Source organism: Globicephala melas, chromosome 21 (genome assembly GCF_963455315.2).
Source record: "Globicephala melas chromosome 21, mGloMel1.2, whole genome shotgun sequence".
NCBI classification, from domain to species: Eukaryota; Metazoa; Chordata; class Mammalia; order Artiodactyla; family Delphinidae; genus Globicephala; species Globicephala melas.
In genome coordinates, this window is record NC_083334.1 from 30011610 (window position 1) to 30028237 (window position 16628).

The 16628-nt window shown below is 49.0% G+C and overlaps 1 protein-coding gene across 7 annotated transcripts in view; it reads left to right on the forward strand.

The window, feature by feature from the left end:
- Positions 1–16628, forward strand: part of PLEKHA2 (pleckstrin homology domain containing A2) — a 57120-nt gene that overhangs the window by 5681 nt on the left and 34811 nt on the right. For 4 of the 7 annotated variants that reach the window (XM_030833690.2, XM_030833671.3, XM_030833709.2 and 1 more), the window contains one exon: positions 5866–6029. In XM_030833690.2, the coding sequence (XP_030689550.1) occupies positions 5889–6029 (141 nt within the window). In that variant the 5' untranslated portion in view covers positions 5866–5888. Of the gene's footprint in view, positions 1–3181; positions 3322–4338; positions 4519–5008; positions 5104–5865; positions 6030–16628 lie in introns of those variants that run through there. The other 3 variants (XM_070044600.1, XM_060291408.1, XM_060291409.1) reach the window with 3 other exon arrangements.

The following is a 16628-nucleotide window of genomic DNA, read 5'->3' on the forward strand; positions in this document are numbered from 1 at the left end:
GGTTTTGCTTGTTTATGGACTCTGGAGAATTGAGAAATTTATTCTCAGCTTCAAAACTTGTACGCTGGGGATGGGGGTGTGTGTGGAGTTAAATAGCTTTCCCTCCTGCTAAATAAAGTAACATACATTTCCTGTAGAAAATTTGGAAAATATGGAAAAAAATATAGATGTAGATAAAATTCGCCTGTGACCCATAGATAATAACTGCTAATATTTTGGTGCCTGGATGTCAGTCTTTTTCTATCCGAATATAGAAATATAAAAATAACACTTAGAGGACTGGGATCATATTCTAAATCATATTATTGTATCTTTAAAAAACTTTGGGGGAGTTTTTCCCTAATTCATTTAAGTACTTGAAAACATAGCTATTTAAAGATTGTGCAACATTTCCTTATGTGAATGTCCTATCATTTATTTATTATTCCCTAATCATTTGGACATTCAGGGCATTTCCAACTTTGTGTCATTATAAATTCTGTTGCAGTTGCCATCGTTTTATTTTAATCTGTATTTGCATCTTTGTTTATTTACTTGGATGGAATTCTAGAAGTAGAATTTCTGGGTCAAAGGATAGGAACATTTTTAGCTCTCTAGTTCCATACCGCCAAACTGCTTTCCGGAAAGCTTCATACTACTGTCCCGGGTGTATAAGAATCCTAAGAAGTGTCTTCAGGAGACAGCCTTCTTACTTTTCTTCCCTGCTAATGCCTCAGTCTCCCATTGGGACCTGTTTTATTTTCTTAGGGTCTTGGTCCCAAGTTGTCTCTTGTATATTAATGAGCCTGATAAAGATGTCCGTTGTCTCAATTCCTAGGGGAGAATTTTATTCTTGGCTTGAATCTCCTCCAATGATGGAGGCTAAGGCACTGGAATGGGCAGTAGAGGAGATATTTGGGACGGGGATGTTGCCCTGTGCCCTCATCTCATTCGATGGTGGGCAGCCATTGATTCTTTTCTCATGAGCTTCATCTCGTCAGCTGGCAAGTGTTGGCCAGGAATCTCAGGTTAGTTGACATTTAACCCATTTTCTGCTGCTCATCAATGGGTAACTCCATGCAAAGTCCCTTTCTTTCTAAAAGTTTCACTTTTGGGAATTCCCTGGGGGTCCAGTGGTTAGGACTCTGTGCTTCCACTGCAGGGGGCCCGGGTTTGATCCCTCCCTGGTGGTGGAGCTAAGGTCCTGCAAGCCTCGTGGCCAAAAAAGAAAGTTTCACTTTTACCATCAATTAAATATTTAACATATTTTCATTTGCAGCACATACTTAGCAACTTATGTACTAAGGAAATCTAGATGGTGTAAAACTTGCTGCTTTTCTATTTTACTTTTCATTAAGGTACATTATTTACTTATTTGAATTATTGAGGCTATGTTTTGGTTTTGTTTGGGGTGTGTGTGTTTGTGAGAGAGAGAGAGAGAGAGAGAGAGAGAAAGGGAGAGAGGGAGGGAGGGAGACGGGGAGAGAGAGAGAGAGAGAAATTGATTGTGTGCAGACATAATTTTTTTTTTGCTGTACGCGGGCCTCTCACTGTTGTGGCCTCTCCCGTCGCGGAGCACAGGCTCCAGACGCGCAGGCCTAGCGGCCATGGCTCACGGGCCCAGCCGCTCTGCGGCATGTGGGATCTTCCCGGACCGGGGCACGAACCCGTGTCCCCTGCATCGGCAGGCGGACTCTCAACCACTGCGCCACCAGGGAAGCCCCACACATAATTTTGATTTGCATTTAACAAAGTCTAGGAAGGAATGTGAAGCAGGAAAGAAACATGAAAAAATGTTCTGCCTCACTGGGCGTCATTATATATTTAAACTAGCCACAGTTTAAAATAATGAGAACATTCAATGTATGTAAGATTATAGCAATGGTAACAATATATTGCTGGCTGCAGTGTAAACAGATGAAATACTTTTAGAAAGCAATTTTGTAATAAGTCTCAAGAGTTATAAAAGTTCATAACCTATGGTCTAGTCTTATTACTACTTGGAATTTATACTGTATCCATGTGTAAAAGAAGAAGAAAGTATAAAAAGATGAATTTTAGCATTAGAAAAATTGGATATCATCTAACTGTCTAATCATGGAGAAATGGTTTAAGTAAATTATAGTAAATCCAGTCCAGTGATGTTATGCAACCATTAAAAACACTGATTATAAAGACTGTGTAGCAACATGGAACATGTTTACGGTATAATTGAAAGTTTTAAGAAGGTTGATTATGTGGACAGAAGCATGAAAAAGCATGCAAAAGTGAAAACAGTTGGCTAGAGTGATTTTTTTTTTTTTTTTTAGCGGTACGCGGGCCTCTCACTGCCGTGGCCTCTCCCGTTGCGGAGCACAGGCTCCAGACGCACAGGCTCAGCGGCCATGACTCACGGGCCCAGCCGCTCCGTGGCACGTGGGATCTTCCCGGACCAGGGCACGAACCCGTGTCCCCTGCATCGGCAGGTGGACTTTCAACCACTGCGCCACCAGGGAAACCCTAGAGTGATTTTTTTTTTAATGCTAGCATTGTTATATTGTGAATTTTGCACTAGAAATGGAAGACACTGGGGAGATTGGCGTGCTTTGGAAAGACAGGGTGCTGAGTGCGGTGGGCCGAGGTCCCTTGCTGGGCACAGAGTCTGTGCTCTTTCTTGTCCGTGTGTTGTGATGGCCTAGGAGCTCCTCGCTGGGTGGTCTCGTTACGGAATCAGAGCGAAGGTGGAGGGGCTGGCCTGAGAGAGTACTGTCCGGTGCTCTGACACAGCCAGAACACTTTGCACGCTGCCCCAGGAGATGGGCTGAGAGTCATTGTCCAGTTGAGGGACCCAGGATACAGTGGGGGTGGGCATGGGGCAACTCCTGGGGCGCATCACCCAGTGTCACCCTCCCCCCAGTATTTTTACACTGGGGAACTCGGTTAAAATGAAATTTAAGATAACAAGTGATTTTAAAGTTTAAAAGACAGGCTAGAACTGTATAACCGAGGAGTGTCATGCAAGTTGGAAGGGACATTTCGAAGAGGTGATAGACAGTATGTGTATGTGCATCAGGGTGTCCTCCCCCTTATGGATCGGCTGCTGGTACTTCCTTTTCTCCCCTCCCTGCCTGGTTTTCGGGGCTGGGGGGGTGGTGGCAGAGTTAATCCCATCCGAGGAGCCTCTCTGGGAAAAAGGGGAGGAGCCAGCGGAGACTTGGACGATGCTGGGGGGCAGGTTGAAGAAGCAGGGAGAGGGGATTGGGGGCCGGTGGCGGCTGGCTCTCTGTACCAGCAGCTGCTGGGACAAGGGATGCACCCACGGGATGAGGATGCACTGTCAGAGGACGGGGCTCGGGACCTCAGGTTTGTGTGTCTGCGCCATCTTTGGGTTTGTCGCTTCTGTGTGGGTGGGCTTGTTCGTTCTAACCACACTTCCCGTGTGATGCTTGGTTCTCCTGCCGCCCATCCTGCCCCCACCCACCTCCCACATGCTGATGAGCCCTGTGACTCAGCTGCTTCTCAGGACATCAGAGCAGCTTTTTGTTTTCTGGGCTAGAACCACAGTCAGGAGATGTATAACCAGATTTCTTCTTTTTATCATCTTTCCTTTTGGTCCCTGAGGGTCCTCTCCCACCATGCAAGTGGGAAGCCCCCTCTACAAGAGTAGACTGTTGGAGGATTGTGGAAACAGTGGCTTCTCTGGCCTCTGACTTGAGAAAAAGACAGGCCCCTTGGGCTGAAGAGGGGACATTGGAAAGGCAGCGTGAAGTCGGGTGCTGTGCTTGCTGGCTGCACCCAGAGACAGTTGGCTTTGTCATCCACTGCAGTTTATACCCTTCCCCTTAGGGATGTCCCGGGTGGCGACAGCGCTGAATCCCCCGGAACGTCTGTCTCTGTGGCTGCGCTGGCATCAGGGGAATTTGCTGAGTTTTCTTGGGGGTTGGGTGCACCCTCACTGCAGGGCTGACCCAGCCTTTCTGCCTGGGACTCCTGATTTCCCCTGATTCCCTGGGGGAAGCTGCATCCTTTCTCAGGGATCCGCTTCCTCCCCAACCAGCGCTGGGCCTCTCCCTCCCCATTTTTGACCCTACCCCTTGGCTTGAACCCATCCCTCTCCCTTTCCTGAACTCACTTTGGCCAGTGGTGAGACGGGAGCTGGGATGGAGGCTTAGTTTGGGGAGGTACCGAGGAGCTGGGGATCTGGCCACAGGGACCTCTGACCACGTGATGCACTGCGTGCAGGGGTGTCTCCCCCCTGGCCCTCACCCTCGGGGTCCTCCTCTCCCACTGTGCTGCTACTTCGTTCTCCTCTGTCCTCTTTCTAAACCTCCTCTTTCCACTTTTTCTCCTTTTCTCTCCTCCTCTTTTACTCCCTTCTAGCTGTGCTGTTTCATCTGTGTCCTGTTTCCCTGCCTGCTTTCCTTTTTGTCTCCCATCATTGCCCAGCGAGTCGCCGCGGGATCCCCTGACCCGCCTCCCTCCTGACTGAGTCATCTGCCCCGTTGGGATTCTGCCTGACCTTACCTGGAATCAAGGGATTCACTGTTTCCTGGCATCCTGGTGTGTGAGCAGGGTATTTTTTTCTTGGGGCAGCGTCTCAGCACCGCAAGGCCCCGCCACCATCCACATCCTTAGAATTCGCCTCGTCTTGTGGGAATGTGTGTCTCTGCATGTGGGACTTTCCTCCTGGCCAGGAAGCCTGCGGGCGTGGCATCTTGGTAGCTCAGGGGCTCACCCAGGGTCATGGTGCAGGGCACGGCCCGAAGCCAGCCGTCTCTCAGCTGTGCTTAGTCATAGGCTCAGGGCCATGGTGGGCTTGGGTCACAGTGAATTTTTGCTTTGTTGGAGCCAAGCAGGACCAGGGGTGGGTGGGGTGGGTGGCGTCTGTCCTTGAAGTTCTGACTGTCACGTGGGGTTTTCTAACCCTTGGGCACCGTGTCGCACTTCTGCAGTGCATTGTGCATCCAGGTGGGGTGTAGCTGCCTGTTGGAGGGTGCTTTTCCTCTTGGGGAGGAGAACAGAGCTCCTGCCTTTTCCTTTGGCTCTTCAGACAGACGGAAGGGAGCCGGGAGAGGGGAGGCCTGTCTGAGGGTGCGGAATGTCTCAAATCGCCGGACCCTCTTCTGCAATCAGGAAAGTGTTCAGGTTTGGGCTTTCTTCTGCTCCCTCATTCCTTCGATTACAAGTGGCTTCTGGGAAATGGCAAAGTGAAGGAAGTGGTCCTGGGGCTGAGGGGTGTGGCCCTGCCCCAGGAACCCCTCGGATTTGATTCCTTGGTACCTTCATGGAGCTGGAGGGGCTGCTCTTCACACCTGAATTCTCGGCAGAGTTTATCCAGGCGTTTGCACGGGAGCTTAAATCCTTTCTGCAATAGTTTCTTTACGTATAAATTGGGTTATAACCTACTTTACAAGGTTTTTCTGAAGAGTGATAACAATACCTAGTGTTTATGAATGCTTTGTCTGCCACATACTTAATTCTCGCCAAAATCTGGTGTAGGTCCTATTATTATCCCCATTTTACAGACGCAGAAACTGAGGCATGGGAAGATTAAACAGTTTGTGGTCACACAAACATCAGTAAGTGACAAGAACTGGGATTTGAACCCAGGCCCCTGACCCAGAGTCTGGACTCACATCTTCCACGCGTGTAAAGTTGCCTAGCGCTCTGCTTGGCACGTAGTGGAGCCTCAGGAAAGTTAGTTGAATTAATGGATTTTGGTGACTGTTCATGGAACAGAGTTGACAGAAGTTTCCAGGGTCTGGTTGGGGTGGGACATCTGGGGCCCTGGGGAAGGACACCAGTGGGAGAGGGTGGCAGCCTCCCTTCTGCAGAGGGGAGTCAGGCCGGAGTGAGGCACCTGCTGTACTCTCCTTCTCACGGCCCCTCCCTCCCTCCTGCACACAGGGTGATGTGAGCAGAGCCCAGGAATGCCTTATGTGGATCGGCAGAACCGCATCTGTGGGTTTCTGGACATCGAGGAGAATGAGAACAGCGGCAAGTTTCTGCGGAGGTACTTTATTCTGGACACGCAGGCCAACTGCCTTCTCTGGTACATGGACAACCCCCAGGTGAGAGGTGGTGTGGGAAGGGGCAGGGTGGCCGGCCGCCCATCATTGCTGGGGGGATGCACACAGGGTTAGCCTCAGGGGCTCCCTCTGTCATGGGCAGCACAACCTGCTGGTCAGGAGGGAGGGAAAAACCCCACAAAGGGGCGCGCGCGTACACACACACACACACACACACACGCACACACACGCACACACACACATGCATACGCACACGCATGCACGCATGCACAGGAAACCATCCCAGACCTTAGCTGGAGGAGGAGGAAGCTCATCTCTCTCCTGCCCCTGGGGATCTGGTGCCTTTTCTCAGGCCTAGGAATTTAACCCTTGCACAAGTCCGGCAGAGGCCGGCTGGGCTGGATGCAGGCTCTGAGGCATGGCTTCCTTCCTCTTACCTGTGTCAGGAGTGCAGCCTCGTGACCACTCCTGTTCTTCCAGTCTGGGGCTCCTGCCCAGCAGAGAATTGACCTGGTTCCCTGAACTGGACAAACGTTGGACCTGTTTGGTCTCCTGCTCAGGGAGTCATAGGATCCTGGGTGGGAGGTGACTTTGGGGGCCACCCAGTTTGTGACAGATGAGAAACTGAGGCTCACATTGGAATTGACTTTGGCAGGGACGCGGCAGAACGGGGTGACTCGCTTAGCGTTCTGGGGCATCAGGCACGAAGACAGCCCCCGAGGCTTTACTGCTGTGCCCGGGAATCCCTTGAGTCATCACCAGTCTGGGAAAAAGTTGCTCTGCTCCTGATTTGGGATCTCAGGTCTTCTTTTCTGGCGCTCTGAGTGTTGTTCAGTCTTCCCTTCCTGCTGCCCTGGAGCAGTCTGGTGGGTCCCACACCCCTTCCCGCCCCAAGGCCTGGCATGGCCTGTGGACCCAGCAAGGTCGTGGGTCACGACCCTGTTGGGGCGGGAAGGGGTGTGGGCTGAGAGCTGGCTCTCGTTCAGAGACTTGGGCAGAGGAGAGTCTGAATGTTAGGGGAGGGGTTTTGCTTTAAGAGGTGAAGTGGAAAAAATCCGGGTACTCATCCTCTAGAGGCCTTTGGCATTTGTCCTCTGGATTTGATGGCTGAGAGAAAATGCTATAAATACAGACCACGTACTCAAGTCACTGCCACTAATCACCTTCTCTGGGAAAGACTTAACCCTAAATAGAAGCCCCATGTTTCACCCCACATCCCTGGTAAACCCTTCTTTGGGCTACTTTCATTTAACGTGCTGAGCGTGCAGAGTGAAACCTACACACAGACCCTCCCATCCTTGACGTACCTGGAATGCTCGCCTCTTACCATGTTTTGGTCTTGGGTTTGCCTCTGGGCTCTGCTACATCATTTTCCCTCCATTGCTCTGCACGGGTGCCCACAGCTGGGGCAACACATCTACTATGAAAGGAAGTAGCATTTAAGGTGCTGCCTTCCCACCGTTGGAGGGATTGGACTCAAGTCTTTGTTGCCAGTACACTTGGCTTCTGATGGGCCAGGGCTGAGCCCCAGGCTGGGGTCTCTGGGTCTACTCTTTTCCCTTTTCTCCCTTTGTGTACCTTCTCCTGCTCACCTGCCTTATTAACTCAGGTGTTTCGAATGGATTTTTGTCCTGATTTACCTGCTTAGTGCCATGCTTCCTGCCTGGACTGTTGTTATCGGAAATTCACATGCTTGGGGAACCCTGCCCAGCTGTTGCCAGCTCCCTCCCCTGAGACTGGACCCTCCTTCACGCCCTGGGCCACAGGCTGAGGGTCTTGCTGTTGGCGACGGATCACCCAGGACCATACTGCCACCGTCTCGAGTCTCAACTGTTGGCAGTGCTCGGGATTTCCCTTGCTGTGTCCTGCCCTCTGATTCGGCTGTTCCTTGGTTCCAGAACCTGCACTTCCCTCGGGCGCTGTGCCTCGGGCCGCCTTGCAGGGGTCTCTGGGGTCAGCCTCTGCGGCAGGTCGCACCCTGCCCAGGGCAGCCTCCTGCACCTCTCTGCCCCCTGAGCTGTCAGGATGCTCTTTGTTCCAGAGCCTTCTTCGAGTTTGAGTTACAAATAGAACTTGTGGTCCCTGCTCGAGATTCTTTACATTTTCCCTGGAAGCAGAGGTTTTAGCTGGCTTGGCAGATGCCTGGAAAAGGAGAGTCTTGCTGTGACATAGCAATAGTTCAGAACATTTTACTTCTTCTTCTTCAGTGGTTAGCTTAGCACTTCGTTGTGTTAACACCAAACAGCCGTTCCAGCTAAAGGGTAGATCTTTTTTGTAAGCTGTAAAATGGTATCAGTGAGCATTTATTAATATGTGCCACGCGCTGTTCTAAAGACTTCATTGGTTTTTTTTTTTTGAGTATATAAATGATTTTATTGCATAACAGTTAGTAGGCATTTTGGATACAGTTACTCTAATTTGGGACTTCCCTGGTGGCACAGTGGTTAAGAATCCGCCTGCCAATGCAGGGGACACGGGTTCGATCCCTGGTCCGGGAAGATCCCACATGCCGCGGAGCAGCTAAGCCCGTGCGCCACAACTGCTGAGCCTGCGCTCTAGAGCCCGTGAGCCACAACTACTGAGCCCGCGTGCCACAACTACTGAAGGCCATGCGCCTAGAGCCCGTGCGCCGAAACAAGAGAAGCCACCGCAATGAGAAGTCCATGCACCGAAATGAAGAGTGGTCCCCGTTCACCACAACCAGGGGAAGCCCACGTGCAGCAACGAGGACCCAACGCAGCCAAAATTAAATAAATAAATAAATTTATTTAAAAAAAGGCAATTAGTCTAACTTTAAGACTTTTTCACTTTTTCTAAATAAAACATTTAGAAAAATGTTTTTATTATCTCACTCTCTTATTTTTTATTTATTTATTTATTTTTATTGGAATATAGTTGATTTACAATGTGTTAGTTTCAGGTGTACAGCAAAGTGAATCAGTTATACATATGCATATATCCACTCTTGTTTTAGGTTCTTATCCCATATAGGCTCATTGGGTTTTCATTTCATTCCGACAGGTCTAGTTGGTAGGCATCATTATCCTCATTCTAAAGGTGAGGTGGGTGAAGCAGAGAGGGAAAGAAATTTGCCCATGGTTTTGTCATAAGAACGTGACTGAGCCGGTATTCTAACCCTGGCCGTCTGAATCCAGCTCGCCTGCTCTTATTGCTGAGAATGAGACAGTCATCCTAATGCTGCTTGGGAGGAAGGAGAGCTCTCAAAGGTGAGTCTGTGATTAAGAAAGAGAAGCTGGGGGACTCTCAGGGCTGGGAGGTCCTCTAGAGGGCAGGTGGTCGTCTGGCGTTTGATCCAAGTGTCCAGCATTTGATAAATGTGCGCTCATTGAATGAACGAATGAGGCTGTCAGAAGGGACGCCTTTGTGAAATGCAAAGTGTCCAGCACTGTTCTCCTGGGACTGGGGGTGGAGTCTACACCCAATGCAAGCTCTGCAGAGTGGGGCGAAGCAGGGAGCCAGGAGTCAGGAGGAGATGGATGGGAGGTGACCCAGAAAAGCAAACTGGGGGGCAGGGGGGTTGGCCTTTCACTGTGGAGAAGGACATTGGGGACTGTGTGTAGTTACTGAACATCTTAAGTTTATAAGGAAAAGGAGACACCTGATATAATAGTTTAGGTATTTAATAGGCATTAATAAGCAGGATTTTTTCTGAACTCAGGTCTTTGATCTTTGCCTGTTTAAACCACTTGGAAGTCGGTGTTTGGGAGCCTGTTTTTACTACCACTGCTACTAGTATTACTAACTGCGGGTTATACTTACTGAGCGGTTGCCATATACCAGCCATTGTGCCGAATGCTTGGCATGTGTTATCTCATTAGGTCCTCCCAGTAATCCTGGGGCGCGGGGACTCTCTCACTTTCTCTGCAAGGTGCAGAGATGGTCAGCGGCTTCGTTCAAGGCCATGCAGGTGGTAAATGCCGAGCGGGCCCTGGAGCCAGGTCTGTCTGACTTCAGCGTCTGCACGCCTCATCTTTGTCTGCCTCTTTCCTCCAGCGGATATGTGTGGTCCGTCCTGTGCAGGGTCCTGGAGATGGTGTGGAGGGGAATTCACCAGGAAGCTTCAGGTTTAGTTGGGGAGGTGAAAACAGCACACATAAAACTACAGTGCTAGTGGTTGCTGAGGGGGCAGGGGGGCAGGGGAGGGACGGAGTGGGACTTTGGGACTGGCAGATGAAAGCTTTTATATAGAGAATGGATAAACAACAAGGTCCTACTGTGTAGCCCAGAGAACTGTATTCAGTATCCTGTGATAAACCACAATGGAAAAGAATATGTTAAAAAAAAGAATGTATATATATATACACGTATAACTGAATCACTTTGCTGTACAACAGAAATTAACACAACTGTGTAAATCAACTATACTTCAATAAAAAAATAAAATAAAATAAATTTACTGGTAAGCAGCAACAACAAAAACAAAAAACCCTACAGTGCTAAAAAATCCCAGTCCCTCTTTATTTATTATTTTAAAATGAATTTTAAAATTTTATTTATTTATGTTTGGCTGCGTTGGGTCTTCGTTGCTGCACACGGGCTTTCTCTAGTTGCAGCGAGCGAGGGCTACTCTTCGTTGCAGAGCACGGGCTCTAGGCGCACGGGCTTCAGTAGTTGTGGTGCATGGGCTCAGTAGTTGTGGCTCACAAGCTCTAGAGCGCAGGCTCAGTAGTTGTGGCGCACGGGCTTAGTTGCTCCGCAGCATGTGGGATCTTCGCGGGCCAGGGAATCGAACCTGTGTCCCCTGCATTGGCAGGCGGATTCTTAACCACTGCGCCACCAAGGAAGTCACCCAGTCCGTCTTTGTAACAAGGTGGCGTATCATTAAAGTGAACAGCCCAGATGCCAATAGTTTGGGTGAAGGAGAAGGGGTTGCAGTTTTCCCCTGCGGTCCAGGGAAGATGTAGGGCCTGGAGGTGGAGTCTCAGATGGAACGGTCCCAGGCCTGGGAGACAAGAGATCAAGGATGAGGTCCTGGCTCTGCCACTGAGTTGTTTTGTACGTTAGGCATGTCATCGTAGGCACTTTGGGTGATCCTTAACGCGCGGCTTTTCGCCCTTCTGTTTCCCAAGGGGCTGAGACTAGAGCAAGACCTTTGAATTCAGCATCATTATTTAACACATATTTGCTAAATATGCCCCATGTGCCAGGCATCAGCCTAGATGCTGAGGCTGCAACAGTGCATTAGACAAAGTCTGGGCTTTCATGGAGCTTGCACTGTAAGTGAGGATATAGAGGATTAGATAAAATTGCTGCAGGGAGAACTGCAGGGCACCCCTTCAAGGAGGGGTGGCTTAGATCCAGGTCTGCAAGGATGAGCAAGGTTAGAGTCATTATTGCTACTAGCGATTCACGTTTGTAGCGCATTTTACAGGTCTGAAGTGTTCTCACTTACAGTATCTCACTTGACTGTTAGGCGCCTTGTCCTAAGCACAGCCAAAGGGGACAGGAGGGCACCTGTGAGGGAAGCAGCGTCACTATGGGACAGAGGCAGCACCCAGGAGGGAAGGCGAGCTTGCCTGCTTGGAGGGTGTTCAGGCTTCAGTTCCCCAGAAGGAGACCCTGAGACCAGGACTCACCGAGACAAGGATTTGTGGAAAGTTCTTTTTTAAGGAGAGAACTGGGAAGCAGGACAGGGAAGGGGACCGACGAGGGTCTGAGCTCAGGCCGAAGTCGGCAAAGGCTTAGTTAGCCAGATGCCCCGGGGGACCTGCCGTGAGTCAGGCCCAAGAGTGGTCCCAAGGGAGCTGGCTTCGCACACCGCACTGTGGACGGTCATGGTCTTGGCTCTACGCAGGGGGACGGAATGGATCCACTAACCTGAGGACAGCCCTTGGAAGCAGAGCTGCAGCAAAACGGCAGATTTAGGAGGCCAGCGGCATGTCCACTGGCGGGATGGTGGTGCGTGCGTGTGGGGGGTCAGCGTGCTGGACCAGGTACAGCCTTGAGTGCCTGATGGAATTTAGAATCCATGTGATAAAGTATGAAATCAAGGCTTTTTTAATCCAGGCAGTGGTGGCACCAAACAGATAGAGGATGAAACCCATTAGCTAAAAAGGACCCTATAAATGGAAAGTTTCAATACTATTGATTATGGCCCCTGATTTGTTTCATGCATTTAAAAATCAACCTGCTGACAATATCAAGCACACAGATAATTCCTGAATAGAGACAAACATTGGCTGGATTTCCTGCCAAACATTACAATGATATTATGGCACCAGCACATGTATTTAATTTAATGTTGGTCCCTGTCATGACAGAAAAGGTGAAATTTCTTAATTGGCCTGCTCTACTTTATTACCGACCAAGTAACCAACTATGTTTTAGTTGCACGGCGATGCTTACGTTCAACTCTTGTGATGCCCACGTGGATAGGTAATTGCGAGACTAAATTATATTGTCCCGAACGAAGGATAAACAGAAGCATGAAAACAATATTGCACTAGATAGTTGTCCTTGTCAGATTTACTCTGTAGATTGTATTTTCTCTCTTTTGCCAGTAAATACTCAGATGCTTTTACTTTACAAAGGCCATAATGTGAATTATGAATCATCGTAATATCCAAAAAGATAGCATTTCTCCCCGTAACTCTGGGGCCCCGATAAAAGCCCTTTGCTTTTTTTTTTTTTTTTTTTAAAGCTGAAAGCCGTTCTTTCCACTGAAAGGTGCACAGAGCTTAGCAGTATTACAAAAAGATGGATATTTGGCTACATTTTAGTAGAAAGAATACAGAAGAGTGGTAGAAAATGATATTAACATATAACATGGAATGGACAATAGTTTTGCCTTAAAGCCTGGGTGAAAATTGCTATTTTTAAAAAAAATTGCATTTTCTGTATCAAAAACCTCTTTGAGCAAAATTTGGCTGAAATCCAACAACGTTTAAAAGATTTTTGCATCATATGCTAAACCTGCCAAGAAAGTCAAAATGCCAAGAAGCAGGATGATAACTTTCTTTAAAAAATGGCCAAGGGCTTCCCTGGTGGCGCAGTGGTTGAGAGTCCGCCTGCCGACGCAGGGCACACGGGTTCGTGCCCCGGTCCGGGAAGATCCCACATGCCGCGGAGCGGCTGGGCCCGTGAGCCATGGCCGCTGAGCCTGCGCGCCCGGAGCCTGTGCTCCGCAACGGGAGAGGCCACAACAGTGAGAGGCCCGCGCACCGCAAAAAAAAAAAAAAAAAAAAAAAAGGCCAATACATACACATGGTATAAAATTCTAAATGTGGGAAAGCTGATTTAGTGACATGTGTTTCCCTTCCACTCCTGGCCCCCAGTCACAGGTCCCCTAACTAGAGGCAGCCAGGATTTCCAGGTTCTTGTGTGTCTGTCCAGAGATATATATTCTCAGCACATATAACCATCATGATAACTTTCAGGTCTTTATCAGTTTGGGGGGCAAAGTGTTGTTAATTCATGGATTTTATGTAATTGGTGTATTAACTATCCATGGAGACACATGATTTCAAGGGTTAAGTGGAATTTCTGGCCTGTTTTTGTCCATACTGGGTTAGCGTAGAATGCAGAATGCCTTTGGGGAAAAAAACTCCAAAAAGAAGATTTCGAGCAACAGATCTTTTTTTTTTTTTTTCCCATCAAAATGCAAATTCTGCTTAGGGTAAATTATTATTAAATTAATGGTTTTAGCATTAAAATGTTGTATGGACTTTTCGAGAGTTAATATAAAATACTGTAAGTGTAATTTTGTTTTACACGCTTTCTATAGGAATCTTACTCTTTAGGGCGATTCTCGTTTTTATAACAAGATGTACTTTGTTTAAATTAAAAAGAAGTAAAAATTAAGAAGCACTTTGGGGCAATCATGTTAATAGCTAGCACTACTGGGTATTAAAGTTCAAGCAGAGGTTTTACTAATGCAGAACCATGGGGATGACTGTTCTAAGTTTTCTTAAAATTTGTCTTCGGTTATGTTGTTGTTAAGTTTTGCTTTAGATTGTAACCTTCAGCATTTGTTTAGTGTATCTATTATATACATCTCTTTTTATATAGTTATATATGTATTTATATACAAAAGAATGCCATTTTATTATTTTAAAAAATGTCTCTAAGGCAAAGCAGGCAACTGTGTGTTTGCGAGAAGGGCTGCATATCAGATTTTGCTTCAGAATCCATCCTGTTTAGTTACGTCAGCCAAGCACAGGACAACTTGATGAACACGTTAATTGGGAAACACCCCTGTTTTTGAGCCTCTGTTGTCTCTACCTCTGACATTGTTGCTGTGAAGATTAAATAAAGTAATGAATGGGAGAGTGCTCTGATAAACTCTAAAGCACTACAGAGGTGCTATTTGTTCACGTTTGTTCTGGCAGTGACATCAGGATGGGCGGGGAAATGGGAGGGCCTGGAATCAGGGAAGACAGTGAGGAATTTGTCCTGGATTTTCCTGGGGTGTCTGCACGGTGATGGTGCAGTGGGAACAGAGAGGAAGGGACAGATAGATCTAAAGGCCGATTGAAGGAAGACGGTGGCAGGCTTGGTGACTGACCGAAGGGCGAAGTTCAGTGGTCAAAGGCGTGGTGACCTGGTTGACTGTGGGAGAATGTGGAGCGGCTGATGGACGTGGGGAGGTTGGGGAGGGAATCATTTAGAGCTTGGAGGGGACGTGATGATTGAGTTTGAGGCAAATGTGTTGGAGGCTGAGTTGAGGAAAGGTGTGAGGAGTGGGCTTACTGAGTTTAAGGTCCTGACTGACTGCCAGGCACCCAGGAGACACATAGGAGAAGGCCAGAAGGCCCAGCATCTCTCCTTCCCCCTGTTCGCTCTCTGAATCCTGGTCTTTTGGAGTTTGGCACCCAAGAGCCAGTTTGACTAGTTCTTGCCCTGCCCAGTTTGGGCAACTGTTTAGGGCGTCTTGGTGTAACCCTGCTGGTCCGGCTCTTGTATTTACCTTTCGGTGATAATCAACTCTTAGATAATGAGCAGGTCCTGGTAGATGTGAAGGACTGTCTCACAGGAGGTGGCCTGGTATAAAGGAAAGTGCGTGGTATTTGAGAACCAACAAGGGCTGGGTTCAAATCCTCGCCTGACTACCCAGTACCCATGTGACCCGGAGCACTTGCTTCTCCTGCTCCATCCCGACTTTCCTCATCTGTGAAATGGGTTGTTAGGGTGAACTGACAGTGTGCAGCAGGCTTGGTGCAAAACAGACTCTAAACATCTGTCAGTTTCCGCCTTCCTTTCTCGGGCTGTGCTTTGCCAAAGCAGCCGATTGACTCTGGGAGTTAGGACGTCTGTCTGTCTTCACCCGGCTGCTTGAGGAAGTCACTTCCTCAAGGTGAGGCTTAGAGGACTCGTGGTGAATGATGGGGCAGCCGTAGAACCCTCTGGCACTGACATTCCATGAATTTAGGAATCTGTAGATAGGTCTTCTGGTCATTTCTGTGTTCTTGTTACTCTCACTAGAAGATGGGGACATTTTTCTCTTTCAAGAAACAATGTTGCTTCTAGCAAAAAGGCTTCCCCTGGGAGGTGTGTCACATCTCTGTGGGCACCTCAGCTCCTTCCTTGGTGATGGGAAAGAATCAACCCCCTGCTTCCCAGTTAAGGGAGTGGGAGCTCCCTTGAGGCCCTTGGTGGCAGGAGAACCCTTGAGCAGAAAGCAAGGGTTGGCCGCACCTTCCTAAAGCCATCCGCCATTAAATAGGAACGTGCCTTATGCCCTACGTTGTTCCAGAAAATTTAGAAGCCCCAGAAACGGACAGGCTGCTCCTGACTCACAGACACCCAGCGTGGGGCTGGGATCTCCTTTCCCCCTCTCTGCCCACTGCCCTGGCGTCTTCCGCTTCCCTCTTGGTGATGGTGCAACGACGGGGTGACTGGCCTTTCTCACCCGCTGCTGGGTCTCCAGTGCAGAGTCAGCAGGCCCAGCCAGAGTCTGCAACTGGGGGCCTGAGACCTGGCCGTGGGGTGGAATCACCTTCGAGCTTTAAAAACATACAGGTGCCTGGGCCCTACCCTTTATGTTAAAACCCTGGAACGAAGCATGGGCATTCTTTGTATGAAAACGTCCCCAGGTGATCCGTACAGGCAGCCTCCCCACCAACCTCTGTCTCCACTCCCCGGCTGCTGGCCCCTCCCTAACCCCTTCCTCAACTCCCTCCCCCAGGTCCTTGACTCCCTTCTACTGGGGACCCTTTCCTTTCGCTCCCCCCTGCACCCAGTTCCTGTCCCACAGGAACCCTGCCCCAGGACAGGGGAACTGCAGACTCAAGTGACACCCAAGTTCGAACTTGAACGGGTCTTCCCGAAGGCACAATGTTTGCCAGTGGTAGAGAGAAGCTGTCCTGGTTGTCCAGTATCCTGTGAGGGTAGCAGGCTCTTAAGGACTGGTTTGGGAACTTAACCACCATGCAAATTGTGTTTTCATTTAAAAATCGAGTTGTCTCCTGGGTAGAGGAATAAGATGCTACTCGTGTCCTCAGAGTGCTTAAAATCTAGCAAGAAGAGACTTAAACTCACAGTAAAATACACTCCAATACAAAACTCAGGGCTGGGGGCTTCCCTGGCGGTCCAGTGGTTAGGACTCCGCACTTCTACGGCAGGGGGGCACGGTTTCGATCCCCGGTCGTGGAACTAAAATCCCGCAAGCCGCACGGTGTGGCC